The sequence below is a fragment of the Danio rerio genome, chromosome 1 (assembly GCF_052040795.2).
Source record: "Danio rerio strain M-AB ecotype USA chromosome 1, GRCz13ab, whole genome shotgun sequence".
Classification (NCBI taxonomy): Eukaryota; Metazoa; Chordata; class Actinopteri; order Cypriniformes; family Danionidae; genus Danio; species Danio rerio.
Window position 1 is genome coordinate 55447873 of NC_141021.1, and position 21731 is coordinate 55469603.

Consider the following 21731-nt stretch of genomic DNA (forward strand, 5'->3'; position numbering starts at 1 on the left):
AGAGATGTTCCCAAAGTTTCCACAATCCCAGATTCTGGATGGTGGACATGGAGGATTATAGAGCATGCGTCTGATTCCTGTGAGACTCCAGGGACAGCCGAGTCTTCGCTGATGTCCAGCGTTCTCCAGCCTCCGGCACCTAGACATCAGCCAAGATGTTTGGCCATAAGAGAATTGGTCGTGCCCGACTGAACCTGGTTTCTCTCAAGGTTTTTATCCTACACTTTCGCCAATTGTTGTCGCCACTGGCTTGCATAGTTCGGGACTTGTAGAGCTGTGCATCGATGGATTTGCTCTTCAGAAGCAAATAATAAACCACACTGAACTGAACTAAACTGAAATGAAAGCTTTAGCTATAGTTCTACCAGGAAGACTGAGATGTCACGTCATTCATAATAATTATTTCGTCAGCCTATAACAACAAAGGAAGCCATGTATATAAGCTCATCTAAACAATCTGTTTCGATGTATTCAGGTGACGTTGCGGAAGTTTCCCTCCATCCTCTCCATCACCACCACCACCAGGTCGGCCTCGTCTTCACTCAGGGGGTTGGCTTCGCCCTGCCTTCATCTTCAGGCAGGATCTGCCAGCTCATCCAGAGTTCTGCACTATAGACGGGGCTTATACCAAAGAACTTTATAAAAGGACCGTAACGAACTCGCATTCATGCAAACAATTCACAATAAATGTTCAAACGTTTATCTGCCTCCTAGAGTCTTTCTGGCAGAACTGAACTTAAACTCTGAAAACTGAACTGACACTTTCAATTCACTATAATCTTCTATGTGAAGCTGCTTTGACACAATCCACGTTGTGAAAGCTTTGAATTGAAAATAACAAAAGAAACACACCTTCACCAGTGGCATCACTGCACTACAACAACTAACAAATCTCTGGTGGATTTCCAGGGATTCGCCGCATTAGCGAGAACTCTGGCCTACACAACAGCATATGCATACTGACACGCACGCAAATAATTATTACAAATATCACACCTCCCCCGAGGACAAGCTTCAGCCAACTGCACTCCGCAGCCGATGATGAAGTTCTCATTATGTTCACAACTCAATTGAATGACCCCAGCAGGTCCTGGCTGATTAACAAGTACCGATGAGAGGCCAGAGAGCAAAGCCGAGGTATTTATAACCCGAGTGCAACACACACACAAGGAGCTGGTTTACGAATTGTTATGTGCTCTGCACTGAAAGCTTGCAAGAATTCATTCAGGACTGGATACGCCAACGCCGGTTTTTTGCTATTTATCAGGGACAGCACGTGTTAATGTATGCAGATGTACAGGGTTTGCCGATCGGCCCCCTCGGGCAATGCATTAGTGATGAACACACCGCCGCGACCTCATTCTGTATGACTGCCGGAGAGCCGGACTCTCATAAAGCTTCTGGATAAAGACACGGCACAACGCACGCGTGACTCATTCCTATTCTGAAAGCCGTCGAGCAGAACAGGAAGCCGAAGATTGCATCCAATCGCGTGTTCTTGCAGAAAAGTCATGGCTCCAATCTGACTCTTCTTGATTGCCCCTATCAGATGCTTATCCTCTTTTCATGAATAGATATTACATTACTTGGGCGAGACCCAGAGGGGATCTTTTGCAATTCCTTTTCATATTCACTTTCTTCCACAAGGCCCATTTACTTATAAATGACTGTGAAAAAGGGATCAAGGGAACTCTCGGCAGCATTTGTATTCGCTGAAGGAAACGCGCCTTCTGCATGACGTTAGTCTATCAAAACACTTCACAGGTAGACCGGTGGCCTATTGCTCCAACAAGCTGTTAACAAGGGCAAAGTGTATGCGGCACTGCTTGTATAGAGCAAATCTGATAGATTTCGCAATTTCATCAGCAAGCTGGTTTGACGTCCTTGTAGAAAACCATGTCTATGCATTCTCTCAATAATAGATGGGGCATGTAGCTTACAAATCATTAAATATGTGGTCTTGCAAGGCTCTTTTTTTTTCAAGAGATTACAAAAGGTATCTCACGTACGCAACGATACACAATATATCTGGTGACTGCAAAACAAAGGGGCAAATTAAAACATGGCATAACACACAACGGTGGCTAGTCAGCTGTTAGTCATTGCATTGTAAATTACACTGTAAAAAATGCTGGGTTGTTGTAACCCAAAGTTAGGTCATGGACGAACCCAACCATTAGGCTAAAAAGTCTTATTTCAAGAGTTTACACTTAGCTGATGATTGATTATAATGCTTGTTTGGCATGGTGTCCCAGGAGAGAGCACTGGGCTCATAAGATCCTCGAGCCCGGGGCTCCCTCCCGTTTGCAAGGCAAGAGGGGAGTTTGAGCTTAGGTAGGTCTCAAGAACTCTCCTGCCGTAGTAGCTAATGAACAGATAGTGATTGCTCTTAAGAGATAACTACTTACTAGGAGCATGTCTGTGGTGCCGGATTATTCAGTTTACTTAAGTTTAATATTTTTGGACGGTGGGAGGAAACCGGCGAACCAGGGGGAAACCCACGTGAGCATGGGGAGAACATGTAAACTGCGCACAGAAACATCGACTGGCTTGGTAAGGACTAAAACCAGTGACGTTCTTGCTGTGAGGCAACAGTGCTAACCACTGGGCTGCCATGCCACCCAGAAAAGGAGGAGGAGTAGGGGTGGAAGGGGGTATTCTTTAAAATGAAGATGGCTGTTATGTGGAACTTAGGGTATTTATCGTGCCTTAGGAATCGTCTGACTGATGGGACCAGCTGCAAGCAATCATAAGCATGTGATCCTTTTGAAATAAGTTTATAAATAAACTTCACTTAAATTTAATTAATGAAATTAACCCATTGGGTTTGTCTATTGGCCAGCACGGTGGCGAAGTGGTTAGCACTGTCACCTCACAGCAATAAGGTTGCTGAATCAGGCCCCAGATGGACCAGGTGACATTTCTTTGTAGAGTTTGCATGTTCTCCCTTTGGCATGGGTTTCCTCTGAGTGCTCTGGTTCCCCTGCAGCCCAAAGACATGCAGTAGGGGAATTGGATAAACTAAATTAGTCGTAGTGTTTGAGTGCTGTGTGTATGGTTGTTTCCCAGTACTGGGTTGTTGCTGGAAGGGCATCCGCTGCATATAACATACAGCATGCTGGATAAGCTGGTGGTTCATTCCGCTGTGGAGACCCCTGACAAACTAGTGACTACGCCAAATGAATGGATGAATGAATAACAACACACAAACCCCTCTTCCCAGACTCTTCAGGAGATGCAAAAAAAGCCACTTCATTTTATTTGTCAGTCTTAATACACAATGTAACTGCAGAAGTGTCACGCTTTTAATAGTTCAAGAGTTCACACTTAGCTGATGATTGATTATAAAGCTTGTTTGGCGTGCTGTCCCGGGAGAGCCCTGAGCTTATGAGATCCTCGAGCCTTGGGCTCCCTCCCATTTGCAGGGCGAGAGGGGAGGTTGAGCTCAGGTAGATCTCGATGAATCCCCCCTGCCTATTTGTAGCTAAGTGACGGATATGGATGACTTAGGGTGCGTATTATTTGGACTATGGGAGGAAATACAAATACACGAAGATTCAACACGAAGATATTGAAATAAGAAAACTCTGTTTATTTATAGTGAGTTAGGAATCATCTGATTGGATAATCCATCATGAGCTGATGCTGGAACAGCTGAGAACAATCATAAGCATGTGATCCTTGGAAATTTGTTTATAAATAAACTTCACAAAAATGATCAAAGGTTTTTTGACGTTTTTGTTTGGGATGCTAATGGTCTAATCCGATTCAATGATTTATGCTAAGCTAAGCTAAAAGTGCCCCCGCCAGACCCAGAGGTTGGCTGAATGGATTTAAAAATGGAAAAACTCAACAATTAACTCTAAGGAAGCTGTGAAAAGGGCCTATTTTTCTTTTAAAGTGGAGCGTTCCTTTAACTTGCATGCATGTTTGACCTCTCTCAGCCAGTGTAAATAACTGTAAAATACTGTAATGTAATCCCATCAGCATCATCACTCTAGCCGATGACGATTTGATGATCAAGAAGCATTTCTAATTACCATTAACGTACCATTCAGATGACAAACTATTCCTTAAATCAGAGCAGGACGGGGTCAAAACACTTTCAGGCCTCCGTTTTATGTCCCTGACAGTCCATTATCTCACACCCACACCGAAATGTAATTTGCTGCAAACGCTCGCGATTATGAGCTGAGCAAATAAGAGATTTTAATTTATTTATTTCGTCACCAGGAATCCATCAAGATATTTGATTAGCGTCTCTCTCTCCTAGAATCACCTCTCCCGCGTCTTTTGGCTCTTTTAATAAATGAGCCTGCCTGCAATCAAACGATAGGTCAGTATTATGGTCAGCGCCGAGCGCCATTTGCGAGCATCATCCAATTACATCGGCGCTGTTTCACATCAGCGTTTACAAGTGAAGGCCAACTCTCCTTCCCCTCTGATCGGCGCCTGTGAAAGTCGCAGTGGCATCTCGCTGATTGAATAAAAGCAGCAGGGCCACTTTAATTACCCGGATTCATAGAAGCCTTCTCAGAGATGGAGCTGTGTTTATACACCTCCAGCAGCAGTAATTACATCGGTGTTTGCCGCCTTTCAGCCTTTCTCTGGAAGTGCTGAGATCGACGCGCTAGTCATAAAAGCTCTGAGTTCGCTGTGAACTTGTGTATGTTAGCTGTGTGGTTCGGTTTATGTGGTTTAAGGGTGGACGGACTAAGGAACTAGGAGTCTATATTATTCATTTAATAATGCTATTGTGCTTATTAAGTGATGCTTGTGTATATTATGAAGTGTTAGTTCCTTCAAGCTCAAAGATTGCACTGTTAACGACTGTTGTAAATTAATATGAACTGAACTGTTTTACTGTAGGGTAGTTATGCAGTATGTTACTGTATTTTAAAGTTGCATTGTGAAAATGACTGGATATTTTTACAGTAAATATATCCAATACTGTAAAACATAATACACAGCAAGGTAAATGGTGCTGTAAATGAAAATACAGTATTTTTACTGTAATTAATTTACAGTAAGTTACTGGTGAACTGAACTGTAACTGTATGTTACTGTAGAGTAGTTATGCGGTATGTTACTGTATTTTAAAGAAGCATTGTAAAAATTACTGTATATTTTACAGTAAAGGTATACAATATTGTAAATGCATATACAGCAAGATAAATGGTGCTATAAATGCCAATACGGTATTTTTGCAGTAATTGATTTACAGTAAGTTACTGGTGAACTGAACTGTAACTGTATTTTACTGTAGGGCAGTTATGCAGGATGTTAATGTGTTTTAGAGATACATTGTGAAAATTACTGTAAATTTTACAGTAAAGATATGCATTAAATACTATTCTGTAAATACATATACAGCAAGATAAATGGTGCTGTTAATGAAAATATGGTATTTTTGCTGAAATTGATTTACAGTAAGTTACTGGTGAACTGAACTGTCACAAACCAGGGCTCGAAATTGCGACCATTTTGGTCGCATATGCGCCCGAAATTTTATCTATGCGACCTTAAAATATATTTGGGAGCATTTCTGCGAGTGCTTAAAATTGTTATGTGCGACCAGTTTTTACTGTAAAATGTTCACCACATGCGCGGATTCGGGAGACATTCACGCAGAATGCATCTCTGCACTTGAAACGTGAAACGCAGCGCTCAGGAATGGTTTAAAACAGTTGTCATGTCAACTTGCTGCAGTAAACAAATCCAAGTCCGTAATGCTTGCCCCGCCTTCACGCTCTTCTTATTGGCCCACTGCTCTAGCACTGAACGCGAATGATTGGTTAATATCAGCTGTCAATCACTCAGTCAGCGCTTCTGGCTTGGGATGACAGAGAGAGCAACTACCGCGAAAAATTGTAAAGCGCTGAAGAGGAGAATAAAGATAACACTGACAGATTTTGTTTTAGAAACCATGACATCTAAAGTTATAAATACTGAAACATCTTAGTAGTGATCATGTGCTAAATGTTAATCCACTATCTACACTTTTCCAAGAGTAGAAGACTTCCATTGGCTTCAAGTCCGCTATGTAAAGTCTGTGGGATGGAGTTTTCAGGTAACTGTTTGCCACATCTAGCACGAGAGCTTCTGTTTAATCCTTCATATAATCGCCAGATGCTGTCCGCCATGCAAGGGACAGCTATATGTCAAATTGAACACCACGTAAACCATCGCGAACGGGCTTGCATTGAGTAAACTAATATTGCTACTCATAAAAATAAACCGGTATTGCTATTAACATGTATGCATATAATAAGCTACAATATGTGTCAAAAGCATTAGTGCAATATTAGACAGCACTTGTGAGAACAGCAGAGTTATACCGTTAACAGATTCATTTAAGCAGTGCGTGCAGGGCCGGTGAGCGCTCCGTGTATCTTTTGCTCACTCAGTTCTGTTATAAAAATATATTTTATTGTGATAACGGGATTTCGTTGAGACATATTTTCCTCAAGCTTGCATTTATATATATATATATATATATATATATATATATATATATATATATATATATATATATATATATATATATATTTTTTTTGCTTGTTAGTTTGTTTAGTGTTGATTTCAAATACAATAAATATGTTTGTATAAAACTTGTAGTAACGGTGCTCATAATTGGTGGGTGCGACTAAATTTTGGCTGATGCGCCTAAATTTTTAAAGTTAGGAGCACCGGTGCTACCAATCAAAAAGGTTAATTTCGAGCCCTGCAAACTGTATTTTACTGTAGGGTAGTTATGCAGTATGTTACTGTATTTTAAAGATGCATTGTGAAAATTACTGTATATTTTAAAGTGAAAACACGCAGTGCATACAATTCTGTAAATATTTACTGTATACAGCAAGATAAATGGTGCTGTAAATGAAAATACGGTATTTTGCTGTAATTGATTTACAGTAAGTTACTGTCAATCTGAACTGTAACATGAACTATATTTTACTGTAGGGTAGTTATGCAGTATACTACTGTATTTTAAAGAAGCTATGTAAAGATTACTGTATATTTTACAGTAAAGATATACAATACTGTAAATACACATATAGCAAGATAAATTGTGCTGTAAATGTCAATACGGTATTTTTGCGGTAATTGATTTACAGTAAGTTACTGGCAAACTGAACTGTAACATGAATTGTATTTTACTGTTGGGTAGTTAGGCAGTATGTTACTGTATTTTAAAGAAGCATTGTGAAAATTACTGTATATTTGAAGTATAAAGTATATTTAGTAAATCTTAATAATTTAATGCATCCTTTTTGAATAAAAGTATTTTTTTTTATTCAAAATGTGTTACTTTTTAATTCCAAAAATAAATGTATTTCATAATGTTTTTGTGTTAAAGTCTGAATGAAATCAAAATTGACTATTTTTTGTTTTGCCCATGCTCAGTTAAACAGCACTCTGGAAAATGTTTAGTCCTTCAGTTTTGTTTTAAAATCTGTAGATGAGTACATGTACTAATGATAATAATAATTAAAACACAAACATACATGTGCACACTAACACAAAACTACACAACAGAATAGACTGAGTGTATCATATACATCAACTCCAGCAGTCATCCTCTACTCATGAGGTAAATATATTCAGCCAACATATCTAAATAGTAGTTTCAGCAGAGCAAGCAGACACAAGTGTCTCTCGCTTTTATGAATTATGAATGCGACCCTATAAATAGATCAGATTAGTACTGTGATCATTACTCCACTCATTCATGAATATGCTTGGCTGAAATGAACAGTGTCAGTATGCGAGTGGCGAATGCCTGTAGATGTTTGCATGGTGTTGAAGGGCTGCAGCGGGTGGTCGAGTCACATTCGTTTTCCTCGTCCACAAACACTCATTTACACTGTCAATATTCAGCAGGTGGTCAACGTTAGCATCACACTTGTTGCTTAGTAACAGGCAGGAAGGAGCAGCTCACTCTAATGAAGCTCCGTCTGTATGTCAAAAATATGCTTACAAGAAGCTGGAATAAATATGAATGTGATTTTTATGTATTAGTTTAATTAAGGTTGAAATTTTGAAATTCTGAAAATCGCATGAAAAATGTGTTGTATTTTTTTTTTGTTTGATTTATTTACATTTTTGTGTTCGTTATGAAGCGTTAGGTTTTTGTTTCTGATTTAACAGTTTCATGCAGTAAAAAGGATGTGAATTATTTATTTATTTTAACTTTAGCTTTTTGGATAACTAGATTATTTAAACTTTGAATTTGATGAAAATGCAACAATGGTTATAAACATACATATATATATATATATATATATATATATATATATATATATATATATATATATATATATATATATATATATATATTCATTTTCTTTGGCTTAGTCCCTTTATCTGGGGTCACAACAGCAAAATTAACCGCCAACTTATCCAGCATTGTTTTACACAGTGGATGTTCTTCTAGCTGCAACCCAGTACTGGAAAACACCCATATATACTCACATTTCATACACTACAGCCAATTTAGTTTATTCAGTATACCTATAGTGCATGTCACACGGGGAGACCCACATAAACACGGGGAGAACATGCAAACTCCACATAGAAATGCCAACTGACCCAGCCAGGACTCCAACCAGCGACCTTTTTGCTGTGAGGTGACAGTGCTAACCACTGAGCCACCATATACTGTATATATATATATATATATATATATATATATATATATATATATATATATATATATATATATATATATATATATATATATGATTTATTTATTTAAACTTGGATTATATGTGGATTATGAATTATTAATAAAGACAATATAAATGCAGACTTGTGTATTCAGCAGATGATTTTTCCTTGGGATTTTTTTTTCACCATGCACACCTTGAACTTAGAGCCTGCTGTTGCTTCCACTTAAACCACAAGAATGCAGAATGATGTTATAAAAAATAAATGCGTCTCAGATTTGCAGACCAGGAATCAATGTACATATCTGTACTGCATGTAAAACTTCAAATGTGAATACAAAAGGTTTGTTTTGAACCATAAATGTATTATAAAGTATGTAGACCTATATGGACACACTCAAAAACCTTTGGGTTAACCATAACACAGGGTTAAAAATATTAGGTCACTATGTTGGGTTAATATGAACGTTTACTGGATCACATCCATAACAACTCATCTTCATTCATTTATTCATTCATTCATTCGTTCATTCATTCATTCATTCGTTCATTTTCCTTAGGCTCAGACTCTGTTTTTATCAGAGGAATGAATCGCCAAACAACAACTCACCTAGTTGGGTTATTATTCAAATTTGTTAGGTTGACCTTTACAAGCCAATGGATTTGGTTCAAATAACCCTACAACAGGTCTGTGCTAAAACAACCCACATGCTGGGTTATTATTAATTCAACTTTTAAGTGAGTAAGCCTATAAAGCTAGTATTTACAAGTATTTGGCAATGAATGTAGCAGAATACTATATATTAACTAAACTGAAATGATGAAATGTTATAAATATACTGAAGATTTACTTTTGGTTTTGCTACAGTACAGTATAGTACTTTGTTTATAAATATAAATATTGTAGATTTTGTATTTTTCCACAGACACTAGAATTACCATAACAGATTAATTCAAATACTTGAATACATTCATAAATACTTAAATACTACAGTATGGTACTACTATACTGTTGTGTATACAGTGTTTCTCAACCACGTTCCTGGAGGACCACCAATACTGCATGTTTTGGATGTCTCCTTTGTCTGTTACATTCATTTAAGGCTTTTAGACTCTGCTAATGAGCTGATGATCTAAATCTGGTGCATTTGGTTAAGGGGACAAGGAAATGTGCAGAGCTGGTGGTTCTCCTGGAACGTTGTTGAGAAACACTGCTCTAAAAAGTAAAGGGAACTCTTAAACAACACAATGTAACTCCAAGTGTTCCTTTTATTTTTTGAGCATTATATTATTCATTTTCTTTTCAGCTTCCTCTGGGGTCGCCACAGTGCAATGAACCACCAACTTATCCAGCATATGTTTAAACAGCGAATGCCCTTCCAGCTGCAACCTATCACTGGAAAACACCCAAACAAACTCATTTCACACACATACACTACGGACAATTTAGTTTATTCAATTAGCCTAGTGCATGTCTTTGGACTGGAAACCGGAGTACCCAAAGGAAACTCCCACAAATAAGGGGAGAACATGCAAACTCCACATAGAAATGCCAACTGACTCAGCTGAGGCTCGAACCAGCGACATTCTTGCTGTGAGGCGAGAGCACTACTCACTGCGCCACCTTTCTGCCTATATTATATTATATTATATTATATTATATTTTATTTTATTTTATTTTATTTTATTTTATTAAGTATATTTATTATATTATATTATATTATATTAATTATATTAATTATATTATATTAAGTATATTTGTTATATTATATTATATTAATTATATTTATTATATTATATTATATTAAGTATACTTATATTATATTAGGTATATTTATTATATTATATTAAGTATATTTGTTATATTATATTATATTAATTATATTTATTATATTATATTATATTAAGTATATTTATTATATTATATTATATTAATTATATTCATTATATTATGTTAAGTATATTTGTTATATTATATTTATTATATTATATTAAGTATATTTGTTATATTATATTATATTAAGTATATTTATTATATTATATTAAGTATATTTATTATATTATATGATATTAAGTATATTTATTATATTATATGATATTAATTATATTTATTATATTATATTAAGTATATTTATTATATTATATGATATTAATTATATTATATTATATTAAGTATATTTATTATATTATAATATATTATATTATATTATATTTATTATATTATATTAGGTATATTTATTATATTATATTAAGTATATTTATTATATTATATTATATTAATTATATTTATTATATTATATTAAGTATATTATTATATTATATTAAATTAATTATATTTATTATATTATATTATATTAAGTATATTTATTATATTATATTATATTATATTATATTATATTATATTATATTATATTATATTATATTATATTATATTATATTATATATTTTTCATTTTCTTTTTCCAGGTGAAACATCATAAGCACAGGTCTGATATGTATAAAGATGTAAAGGTCTTTGGCTGCTATTGCTGTCGCAGTGTTTGTTTTCCCGGATCTCCCCCAATGTGATCAGGATCGCTCGTAAAAAGCCGAAAGCGTTGCGTGCTGAACATCTCACTAAACTTTGTGCTTGCGTCGAGTTTTATCACTGGGACTGGACGGTTAATAGGCAATTAAGGTAAACATATAATTTTACACCTATTTGCAATCAAAAGCTGTGCAATTACGAGACAGTAAAACCCCTTCAACCTGAAAAATCCCCAAAACGGATGTCAAGGCGCAGACGAGGCTCTCGGCCAACGGGAACACCTGATTAAAGACGATGGTTCAGAAAAGCTGCGGATAAAGGTTCCCCCGTCTCCGCCATAGTAATTTTCTCATAATTAACATTTTAGCAAGGTCAGTGCCTTCGTGAGCCACTTGATTTAACAGCACTCGCGTTTTCAAAGTCTTTTAAAAGAGAGCTGAAACACTTCGGTCTTTTGTTGTCCAAGTCAAAAGGTTGGGCTAGCCTAATAGAGCTATTTCAGTAGAACATAGATATGAATGTCGATATTTTAGTGTTGTGTTGGGTTTATGGATGTATTGTCGATTCACATTATTAGATGCGCTTTGGCGCGCTTTAATATGACGTGACAGACTTAAGTTAACGGCACTACGGCAGGATTGACTGACTGAGCGCCTCAGTGGACTTTCTCTTTCAGTGTGCTAGTTATAAAGCACGAAATTAACAAAAGAAGATGGAAAAGGTATGTTAAAATAAGATTTAAACTTATTGAAATGTAATGTATGACATTGAATTGCTTTATCATCGTTTGAATCGCGAAAAGACGTCAAACATGTATTGTAAACAATTACATGTAACGTTACCTCAGGAAAGACATTTAACTTAGCGTCTACTTGTTAATTTACTTTAACTGTAGCTACGTTAATCTTCATAGCTTTTGCTAAATATAATGTACATAATAATATAACTTTGTCTGTAAGTCATGTTTTCATGTATGTAGACATTTATCTGTCATAAAACATGTTTAAATTGAACATAATAACAAGTAACAGGTATAATCTTAGTAACTTAGATAACTTACTGAAACATATATTGGAATGAATCTGTCATAAATCATGTTTAAAATGCTTTATATTGCAACAACAAATTGAGGCAGAGCATAATTATATCATTAGAAAGCTATATTTATGTGCAGTTTGGGTGTTTTATTTACTTGTTGATTAATATGTCTTATTATAAATAATACTTGCACTCTATTGTTAATTTTAACCTTTAATATTATTGTACCAGCTGTAATAGTTAGTGAAATTACTTGTGAGAAAATGTACTGTATCTGATATACAGTATATACACAAAAACAAACATGTAACTCTGTTTTTAACAATAAGGTGCAATCTATAAAGGTCTAATTCTAGGTGGGAAGTAATTATTTTAAGTTTTTTTTTTTTTAATTTACTTTTATACAAACTTTTGTGTTTTATTTGTCAAAAACTCTAACCCCTGGTTTCACAAACAAGGTTTAAGGCTAGTCAAGATTAAATTGCATGTTTGAGCTGTCTCAACTTGTGGTGAGATGTCTTTAAATAAGTCAGTGTAATTTTTTTTGTCTCCAGGTGCACACCAGTAATATTTTTCTAAGGCCATTTTTATAAATGTGTCTTAAATAGCCTAATTTAACTAAGGCCTAGTCCTGGCTTAATCTAAGCCCTGTTTGTGAAACTGGGCCTAAATGTTTCTTGTCTCGCCATTTTCAGATAGGAATAGCAAAAGAATGTAAATGAGACCCTATTTTCAATACAAATTGGTGAAATTTGATGACAAAATTACAGCACACTTGTCATATCTTTAATCTTACCTCTCACTCTTTCAACACTAGACTGATGCTTTATGCCAGAACTTGTGCTCTTCTCATGTGAACCAAACGCAGATTCAAACCAATTTATACAGAATGTGAATCAAGTCAAGAGCTTGTAAACTGGTGTAAAATCCAGGTCATGACCTGACTTATGTCTCAATCAGCTCCCTCCTAGGTCATGGATCAGTAGCGTCATGTCATGCACATGAATTTGGGCTCTGGTAAGGACAGCGATGAGCTTGGATCACTAGCAGTGTGACATGAGAAAATAATCATTGTACAACATCAAAACGAATACACAACAGCAGATCTAATATTTTCCTTATATTACATTTATTAAGTTTTTAAAAGTACATTATAGCTGAATAAGGAAATTGTTTAATTCATTCATTTATTCATTCATTCATTCATTTTCTTTTCGGCTTAGTCCATTTATTAATCCGGGGGGTCGCCACAGCGGAATGGACCACCAACTTATGCAGCATGTTTTTACGCAGCGGATGCCCTTCCAGCCGCAGCCCATCTTAGGGCAAGAAATTGTTTCATATAGCAGCGAACATTTTAACCAATAAACAATTATAAATTCTTGCTAAGATTGTTCTGTGTGTGTTTTAATTATTACTATTTATAATACATGTAATAATCCATAGACTCTTAAAACAGAACTGAAGGATTAAACATACTGTAAGAACATTTGATATAAAACTGTAAAGTTTTAAATTTATTTAAATATAAATAAACAAACTTTTTTTTAAAGAAAACCGCCTCAGTTGTTGTTATGTTTGATGATTTGGTTCAAATAATTATTGTTTTGCACTTCCGAACTTCTGTTAAAGGCACATAGTTAGCTTTGCAGGGAATAAATGTTTCAGTGTACTGGAAGTAGTGGTGTAACGGATCACAAATCTCATGGTTCGGATCACATTATGGTTTTTAGTCACAGATTGGACTATTTTTCAGATCAGCCAAAAAGGGGAGGAGACAAATGGCGTTTGCTTTGTATTTATTACAAAAACAGTACTGCAAGAAGCTTTTGGTTTTACTCATATATTCAGTGCTGTGAAAAATACACTGAATCCCTGATCAGTGTCCTGACTAGTTAACAAAGGTGTTGATTGAGACACACCCTTAGATCACTTAATCAGCTCAGTTCCACCACATTTAGCAAGATTTTCAGCTTTATCCATTTAATGTTTCCCTTCGGACCGCTCTTCATTAGTGGATGTTTTCATGTGTGCTAACAAGCTCATCCTTTTCATTTCCAAGTCTGAATAGATGCAGTCCAGTAGCACACAACCAGCCAACAGGTCTTGGCAAAGGGCTTTTCCCTCCCCGCCAACTTTTTAATGAGATGACCACTAAATATTCTCTCCATTCAGGTCTGTTTTGCTCCCCAGTTTGGAGCAGTGGTTGTCTCAGTTTTCTTTATTTAGTCCGTGTCACTTTGTCAGCATTGTGCATATTATTATTGATGATCCAAATGATGTAACTGGCGACAGAAAGCTCATCAGTTTTCCTCATTAGACCCGAGTTCCTGTTTAAATGAACGCTCTCGAGCTAATTGTCAAACAGGTGCTGCTTGGAGGCCAGATGCAAATAATGTCACCTTAACTGAAACAATGACAAAATTACCATGATGAATAGGCCTTTTTTAAAAACAAGCAAATGGGTTTCCCGTAGTAACCCGTGTTTTCCCTTAATGACATTACACATTACTCAAATTGATCCGTTTCGAGGTTTGTGGAGTCTCATTGTCGTAAACTAATTACAGAGCAAGCTCGTCTGCTATGCTAATGGCTTGACGTATCCCAGTCACACTAAATAACCAGCACAAGCGTAATTGCAGTGCTGAGGATTGGCAGACGTGATTAATAGTATTCAGAGTGCTGGATTCTTATGCTAATTGAAGATCACGTTCTGTATAGTTCCAGTGGCATGAACGTCTCGCAGGTGTGAAGCACTGATGGAGTGGTGGAGTGACTTAAGGACAGAACGATGGCGGCTCTTGCGTAAAGTTTTGCAGTTGATGAACGACAAGTCATTGTATTAATGGTAATATCTACTCACTTAGACTAAGAGCTATTAATATGGAACTTATTGTGGTGCATATTCATTGTTAAACATATCCTCCTTGTATATTCTGTTCATTAATATCCTATTTTTTCAGTTTTTATATAGTTTAATTGATAAAAAATGTATTTGCTTTATTTTGCTTTTAAAAGGGGATAGTTCCCTCTAGGGTTGTCAAAGGTATCAAGTATTGTAGCAATAGGTATGGAAATTTTAATGCATGCTAACATTTGAGCGCTGTTGAGCACGTTCTTAAACACAGCGAACTTGATACTTTTGACATCCCTCCCAGCAGGCACAGAATGTAAACTAAGGGTGCTTTCACACCTATGAATCAATTCAGTTGTTCTGAAACAGGGATTAAAATGATTACAATGTTGCTCTTTGCTCTTGGTGCGGTTTGCTTTAACACGGCAAAGTTTTTAAACGGACCAAAATAGCTAAAACAAGTTACTTGTGAGTAAACTCTCCTCACATTGGTCAGAGTTACAGGGTTAATTTTGCAGAGTCCCGCTCAGCTGTCAGGGGAGGTGGTGGTTTGGTGGTGTTTGACAAGGTGCGTGCAATGTGTCTTAAGAGCGAGGAGGGATGCGGTGAGAAGGGTGCGCGACGTATTTGAGGACCGGGAGGTAGACGCGTGATTTCCAGGAGATTATCACTCATTTGCGGGCATTCGGATGTCTCCCGCAAATGCACAGAAAATGCACTTCCAGGAGACTTGGGATGTCTGTTAAATGACCTCCTGTTCTACTCATAATTCTCTCTTCATGTAGCCGTATGCCTATTACATATCCATAAAACACTGTAATATAACCGGATCGTATCGCTTTCTCACTATAATCGATCTGCTCCAGAGTTCGTTTCAATCGAGCCGAGACCACCTCATTCAAGCGATCTCGGAGTGATTGTTTTCGTGTGGATCCGAGCGCGATTGGTGGTTTCATATATGCCAAACGAACTGCGCTAACTGGGCAAACGAGACAGGTTCCGAAACAAATGTCTTGGTGTGAAATCACCCATAATGTCAGATTGACTTGAACCCCAACGTCATGGGACATAGCACTTTGTTTGTAAATGAAAATCAAGTTGGTGTCAGAACCCAACATCAGGCTGATGTCAATGTCCAACGTCAAACAGAGAGGAGTGGGTATCACAGTCGCCTCACAACAAGAAGATTGCTGGTTCGAGCCTCAGCAGGGTCAGTTGGCATTTCTGTGTGGAGTTTGCATGTTCTCCCCATGTTTATGTAGGTTTCCTCTGGGTGCTCCGGTTTCCCCCACAGTCCATAGGCATGTAATGTAATGTGTATTTATATAGCGATTTTATTGTGTATGGCCATACACCCAAAGCGCTTCACAATCATGAGGGGGTCTCTCCACACCACCACCAGTGTGCAGCATCCACTAGGATGATGCGACAGCAGCCACAGGACAACGGCACCAGTGCGCTCACCACACACCAGCTATTGGTGGAGTGGAAAGACAGTGATAGGGCCAAAATGGTGGAAAGGGAATGATTAGGAGGCCATGATCGTAAGGGCCGATAGAGGGACTTTGGCCAGGACACCAGAGTTACACCCCTACTCTTTCACGAGAAGTTCCATGGTATTTTTAATGACCACAGAGAGTCAGGACCTCGGTTTAACGTCTCATCCGAAAGACGGGGACGTAGCATTTTGTTTGTAAATGAAAATCGAAAACCCAACATCAGGCTGATGTCAATGTCCAACGTCAAACAGAGTGCAGTGGGTATCACAATCGCCTCACAACAAGGAGGTCGCTGGTTCGAGCCTCAGCTGGGTCAGTTGGCATTTCTGTGTGGAGTTTGCATGTTCTCCCCGTGTTTGTGTTGGTTTCCTCCGGGTGCTCCGGTTTCCCCCACAGTCCAAAGGCATGCGCTTTACGTGAATTGGTAAGCTAAATTGTCCGTAGTGTATGTGTGTGAATAAGTGTGTATGGATGTTTCCTAGTGATGGGTTGCAGCTGGAAGTTGGTGGTTCATAACACTGTGGCGACCCTAGATAAATAAAGGGACCAAGCCGAAAAAAAAATGAATGAATGATTGATTATACAGTATATTGCTGAAAAAATAAAACATTTCACTCTCTTATTTTTCCAATATCATGCAGCTCTAGAGTGAATGTTTATTTTTGGGTAAACTATCCTTTTACGTTTTTGTTCACATTAATTTCAGCCTTCCATTTACACTGAGAAGGCGTTTTTATTCACAAAAACAAAGCTTTATACATAGGCTTGTAATGACGGCAGGATGAACATCTGTAGGACGTCACAATGTCTACATGATTGTATGTAATTTTTGGTCTCGGATGTGTTTGCATGTGTCTGATGAAACCATGTGTAAAGGGGCAGATATGGATGAGCTGAATCACCCTGAAGGATGGAGCTGATATTTGTATGGCTCTTCTTATTTTTGTAAACATCTGATATGAAGGAGATGTTTTATGGTTGTTTTTATAGATTTTTATTGTGATAAGTAACAGAGTTGGTGGCTGATGTCACCTAAGGGAGATCAGGTGCGAGTTACTAGCCGTGTGTGCATCTTTCACAACTCTGGGTCTGTCTTTGATCTTAAGAAGTCCATCTTTCAACTTGCCGAGAGGGTTCACTGATGTCGTTATTTTCAGTCTGTACATCTTAAAGGTTAAGTTTGTAGTGCTACAGACTCTCAGATCAAACATCTGTGCTTTTACATTTCAGCTGCTACTAAAAGGAGAAAGACTGATGCGAGGAACATATACTCATTACAGACTGGAAAGGTATTTTAGCTATTTGTTCTTGTGTGTACTGTTTATGACTTCATGGAAACATGCTTGAAAATTAAAGTACACTGTATTTATAAGTGACTTGGTGGCTCAGTGGTTAGAACTGTCGCCTCACAGCAGGAAGGTTGCTGGTTTGAGTCCTGGCTGGGTCAGTTGACATTTCTGTGTGGAGTTTGCATGTTCTCCCCGTGTTGGCGTGGGTTTCCTCCGGGTGCTCCGGTTTTCCCCACAGTCCAAGCATATGCGCTATAGGTGAATTGGATTAACTAAATTGGCCATAGTGTGTGCGTGTGTGCATATGAGAGTGTATGGGTTTCCCAGTACCGAGTTGCAGCTGGAAGGGCATCTGCTGTGAAAAACACCATTTGTTAAGCACACTGTACTTCTTCTGTCATACATACTAAGAATTGATTACACAAAAATATATGTTATGTCAGCAATATTCGCTAAAATGTTATGTCTACATGTTTAACTGAGTTTTCTGGACATTTTTGTGTTGAACAGGAATGTTGATATTTGAATAATTTGTGCATGCGTGACGTGACGATTGAAAACAAAGCTTGTTTATCAGTTGCTTAAAAGAGTGGTGACACAGTGGTAGCACAGTCGCCTCACAGCAAGAGGGTCGCTGGTTTCTTCCAGGTGCTCCGGTTTCCGCCACAGTTCAAAGACATGAACTACAGATGTCTGAGTGTGAATGGGCGTTTGCCAGGACTGGGTTGCAGCTGGAAGGGCATCCGCTGTGTAAAAGATATGCTGAATAAGTTGGCGGTTCATTCCATTGTGGTGACCCCTGATGAATAAAGGGACTAAACCAAAGGAAAATGAATGAAGTAGTAAGTTTGTGTTCATTTTTAAGTAAAATTATTAAAAACGTATGCTAACTAGAACTAATTACTTATTTTGCAAATTTGAAAAAAAAACTTATCCACTAAACAGAGAAAAATTAATTGACTCAATAGCAGTAACTGTTGCCTCAGTGTATGTGACAATAATATGTTTATTAGTAAAATACATTAATCAACATTGCATAAATAAACAAAATTATGTTTATGTATAATTGTTACTGAGAAAAAATAAAAAAGTTCTTACTGGATCAAGTTGCCTTATTTTGTTTTTTAATGTTTTCTCAACTATTTATTTTTACAGTACAAATGCTGGTTAAGTTGGTGGTTCATTCTGCTGAGGCAACCCCTGATGAATAAAGCGACTAAGCCGAAGGAAAATGAATGAATGTGTATTTTATAGATAAATTCTTGTAAATAGGGCTGTGCAATATTGAGAAAAAAAACTGACAATGCAATATTATGTTTCACAAAATGACTCTATTTGGAAGGAATTGTTCATTTTACATTGATAGGGAAGATTTTTTTACTGGAGTGCATCTGCCTAAAATGCACAGAATTTTACAGAAACATTTTTTATTACAAAATAAAATAAGTTAAAGCTCAGATGAAAACAATAGAACAGATAAAAATGAAACAAACATTACTCTATTGTGTAGTAATGAATTTAATGAATCTCAAATTAATTTAATAGTATTGAGGTACAGGAATGTAATAATCAAATGTAAAATAGCACCCTATAGTCTTCGCTGTATGATAATTAAACACAATTAATCTTCATTAAAGTGGCAAACTTTATAATTTCATGTCCAAATATTTTAAATTCATTTGAAATTGCTTGGCATCCTGCGATGTGACTATTGCAGATTCGCATATTGCGATATCGATGCTAAAATGATATACTGTGCAGGTCAACTTGTAAACTTATTGAAGAGAAAATGTGGTCAGAATTTTCATTTTTGGGTGAACTATCCCTTTAAGCGACTAATAGGATACTTGATTAGTTTAAAAACATTTCTTAACGGTGCCGTAAAGTTCTTTGAAATGTGCATTTGTATTCAATATTTGACATAATCTCAATTGAAACATGAAGAGAGGGCGGGACATTCAGCAAATAGCGTTTTGTTTTATCAGAGCTCTTCCAGTGAGCGTGGCCAAAGTCCTTTCACTCTGCGGCCATCTTTGAAACGTATGCTTTTATACGCTCTGGCATTTTGTTTAAATAAGGAAACATCAAATTCTCCAAAACTGCTTGCCAAGCTTACGGTTACATTACATATTTGGAATAAAGTTAAACAGTAATTAAAGTGTCTCATACGTTTTGTTTCTAAATGTTCAAACCTAACAAAATCTGCATATTTTTAGATTGCCTGAGCTAGTGTGCATGTACACTCGAAAGGAACGAGATCACGACACCAACCTCATTTATGGCCGTGTTATACTTTATCATCCTCGGGATAAAGCTTAGTCAGATTGCGCTGCTCTTCTGAAAAAATCCACAACAGTCTTGAAGTTAAAGCTCCTCCAGAAATGACAGCGACTCTTTGTTTTTTAGGTTTGTGAGCGTTTGAGTAGTTGCTGTCATATGATGTGCGTTTGACAGGATGGATTGTACCTCGCGTTTGTTTCATACAGATTACAAAACCTGTGAAGTGGGTTCATTTGAAAGTACAGATGTCAACCTTTATATGGATATATTTCTTATATATGTGAAGCAAGTATTCACTGGGATTCCAGTGTGTTTATTGACCAAAAAATTCTGTCGGAAAAACACGCCTCTGCTCTGAGCTTTTTCCCCAGAGAAACATCAGTCTATAGCAGGGGTCACCAATCTTGTTTCTGGAGGTCCGGTGCCATGCAGGGTTTAGCTCCAACTTGTCTCAACACATCTGCCTGGGTGTTTCAAGTATACCTAGTAAGACCTTGATTAGCTTGTTCAGGTTTGTTTGATTAGGGTTGGAGCTAAAATCCGCAGGGGACCACCCCTCCAGGAACAAGTTTGGTGACCCATAGTCTATAACAGTTGATGATTGGCTCCTGTACTAGTAGGCGGAGTTTCAAAACTATACAAATGACATGCCTTGTGTATTCTGGAGTTTTTGGAGTGGTTGAGCTCAAGCTCATCAAATGAAAAGCAAATGAGAAGAAGGAGGCGGGGCATGTCTGATACTAGAGGGCTTTTGATTGGTCAGAAGATTTGATGAGAAACTGATGTATGAGGTGACGTTAAAAATGTTGATGACAAACAGCAAGCTTTGGATATTTTTATCTTCTACATGCGAATTTTGTGACTTTTTTTTGAAGCAGACTAGCTTATAGTTATCCTTTAGCATACTAAAATCTTAAAAATGTTATTTAAATTTCATGGGAGCTTTAAGCTGCATTGATGGTTTATATTTTATTAATGGAATTGGCAGTGGTATTCGTATTATTGCTGATCAAAAGTTCCAAGAAACTTCAGTGGAATTTAGTAAGGAGCCAAAATCACTACGTTCCTTTAGATTCCCATCCGTATGCAGCACGTTTATTTCTGTAGCTCCAGTCAATAACCTGAAGTGCCTGAGCTCCATTGAAAGTCTCACCGGTGTGATTGACAGAATACCAAGACTTGACGTTCCCGGTCAGTTCTTTTGATGCATTTTTTATGATCCTGTTTGGGCTTGGTTTTTGACCTTGGATCACTGCGGATCACTTTCTTGTTTGTTAGAACATATCCAACTCTTTTGGAATATAAACACGGCCTGGTTTATGCTTTTTGAATCTTGTTTTTTCACAGTTTTAATAAACTCTGTACAGATCAGAATCCCCGGAGGAGGAGATATGGTGATATGCAGGAAGATGGTGGAGACGGGAAGGGAATGAGTGAAGAAAGAGAAATCCCTCTTTAAGAATAGCTCCAGCTTTTCCTGCTATAGGAAACATGCAACGGGAGGGTGAAAGTCTTTGCTGATAGAAATTCAGCTGTAATGGGGTAAAAAGCCACACATCTCTCAGCCGTTTCATGC

At 37.1% G+C, this 21731-nt stretch overlaps 1 protein-coding gene across 24 annotated transcripts in view; it reads left to right on the forward strand.

The window, feature by feature from the left end:
* Positions 1–21731, forward strand: part of inpp4b (inositol polyphosphate-4-phosphatase type II B) — a 405764-nt gene that overhangs the window by 95771 nt on the left and 288262 nt on the right. For 3 of the 24 annotated variants that reach the window (XM_087237874.1, XM_087237869.1, XM_087237892.1), the window contains exon 1: positions 11235–11916. The exons of 6 other annotated variants lie outside the window; for them this stretch is intronic. In XM_087237874.1, coding sequence (XP_087094000.1) covers positions 11908–11916 — 9 coding nt within the window. In that variant the 5' untranslated portion in view covers positions 11235–11907. Of the gene's footprint in view, positions 1–11234; positions 11917–13193; positions 13251–13456; positions 13559–14954; positions 15082–17816; positions 17876–21731 lie in introns of those variants that run through there. 15 more of the 24 variants (XM_087237891.1, XM_087237884.1, XM_087237890.1 and 12 more) reach the window with 10 other exon arrangements.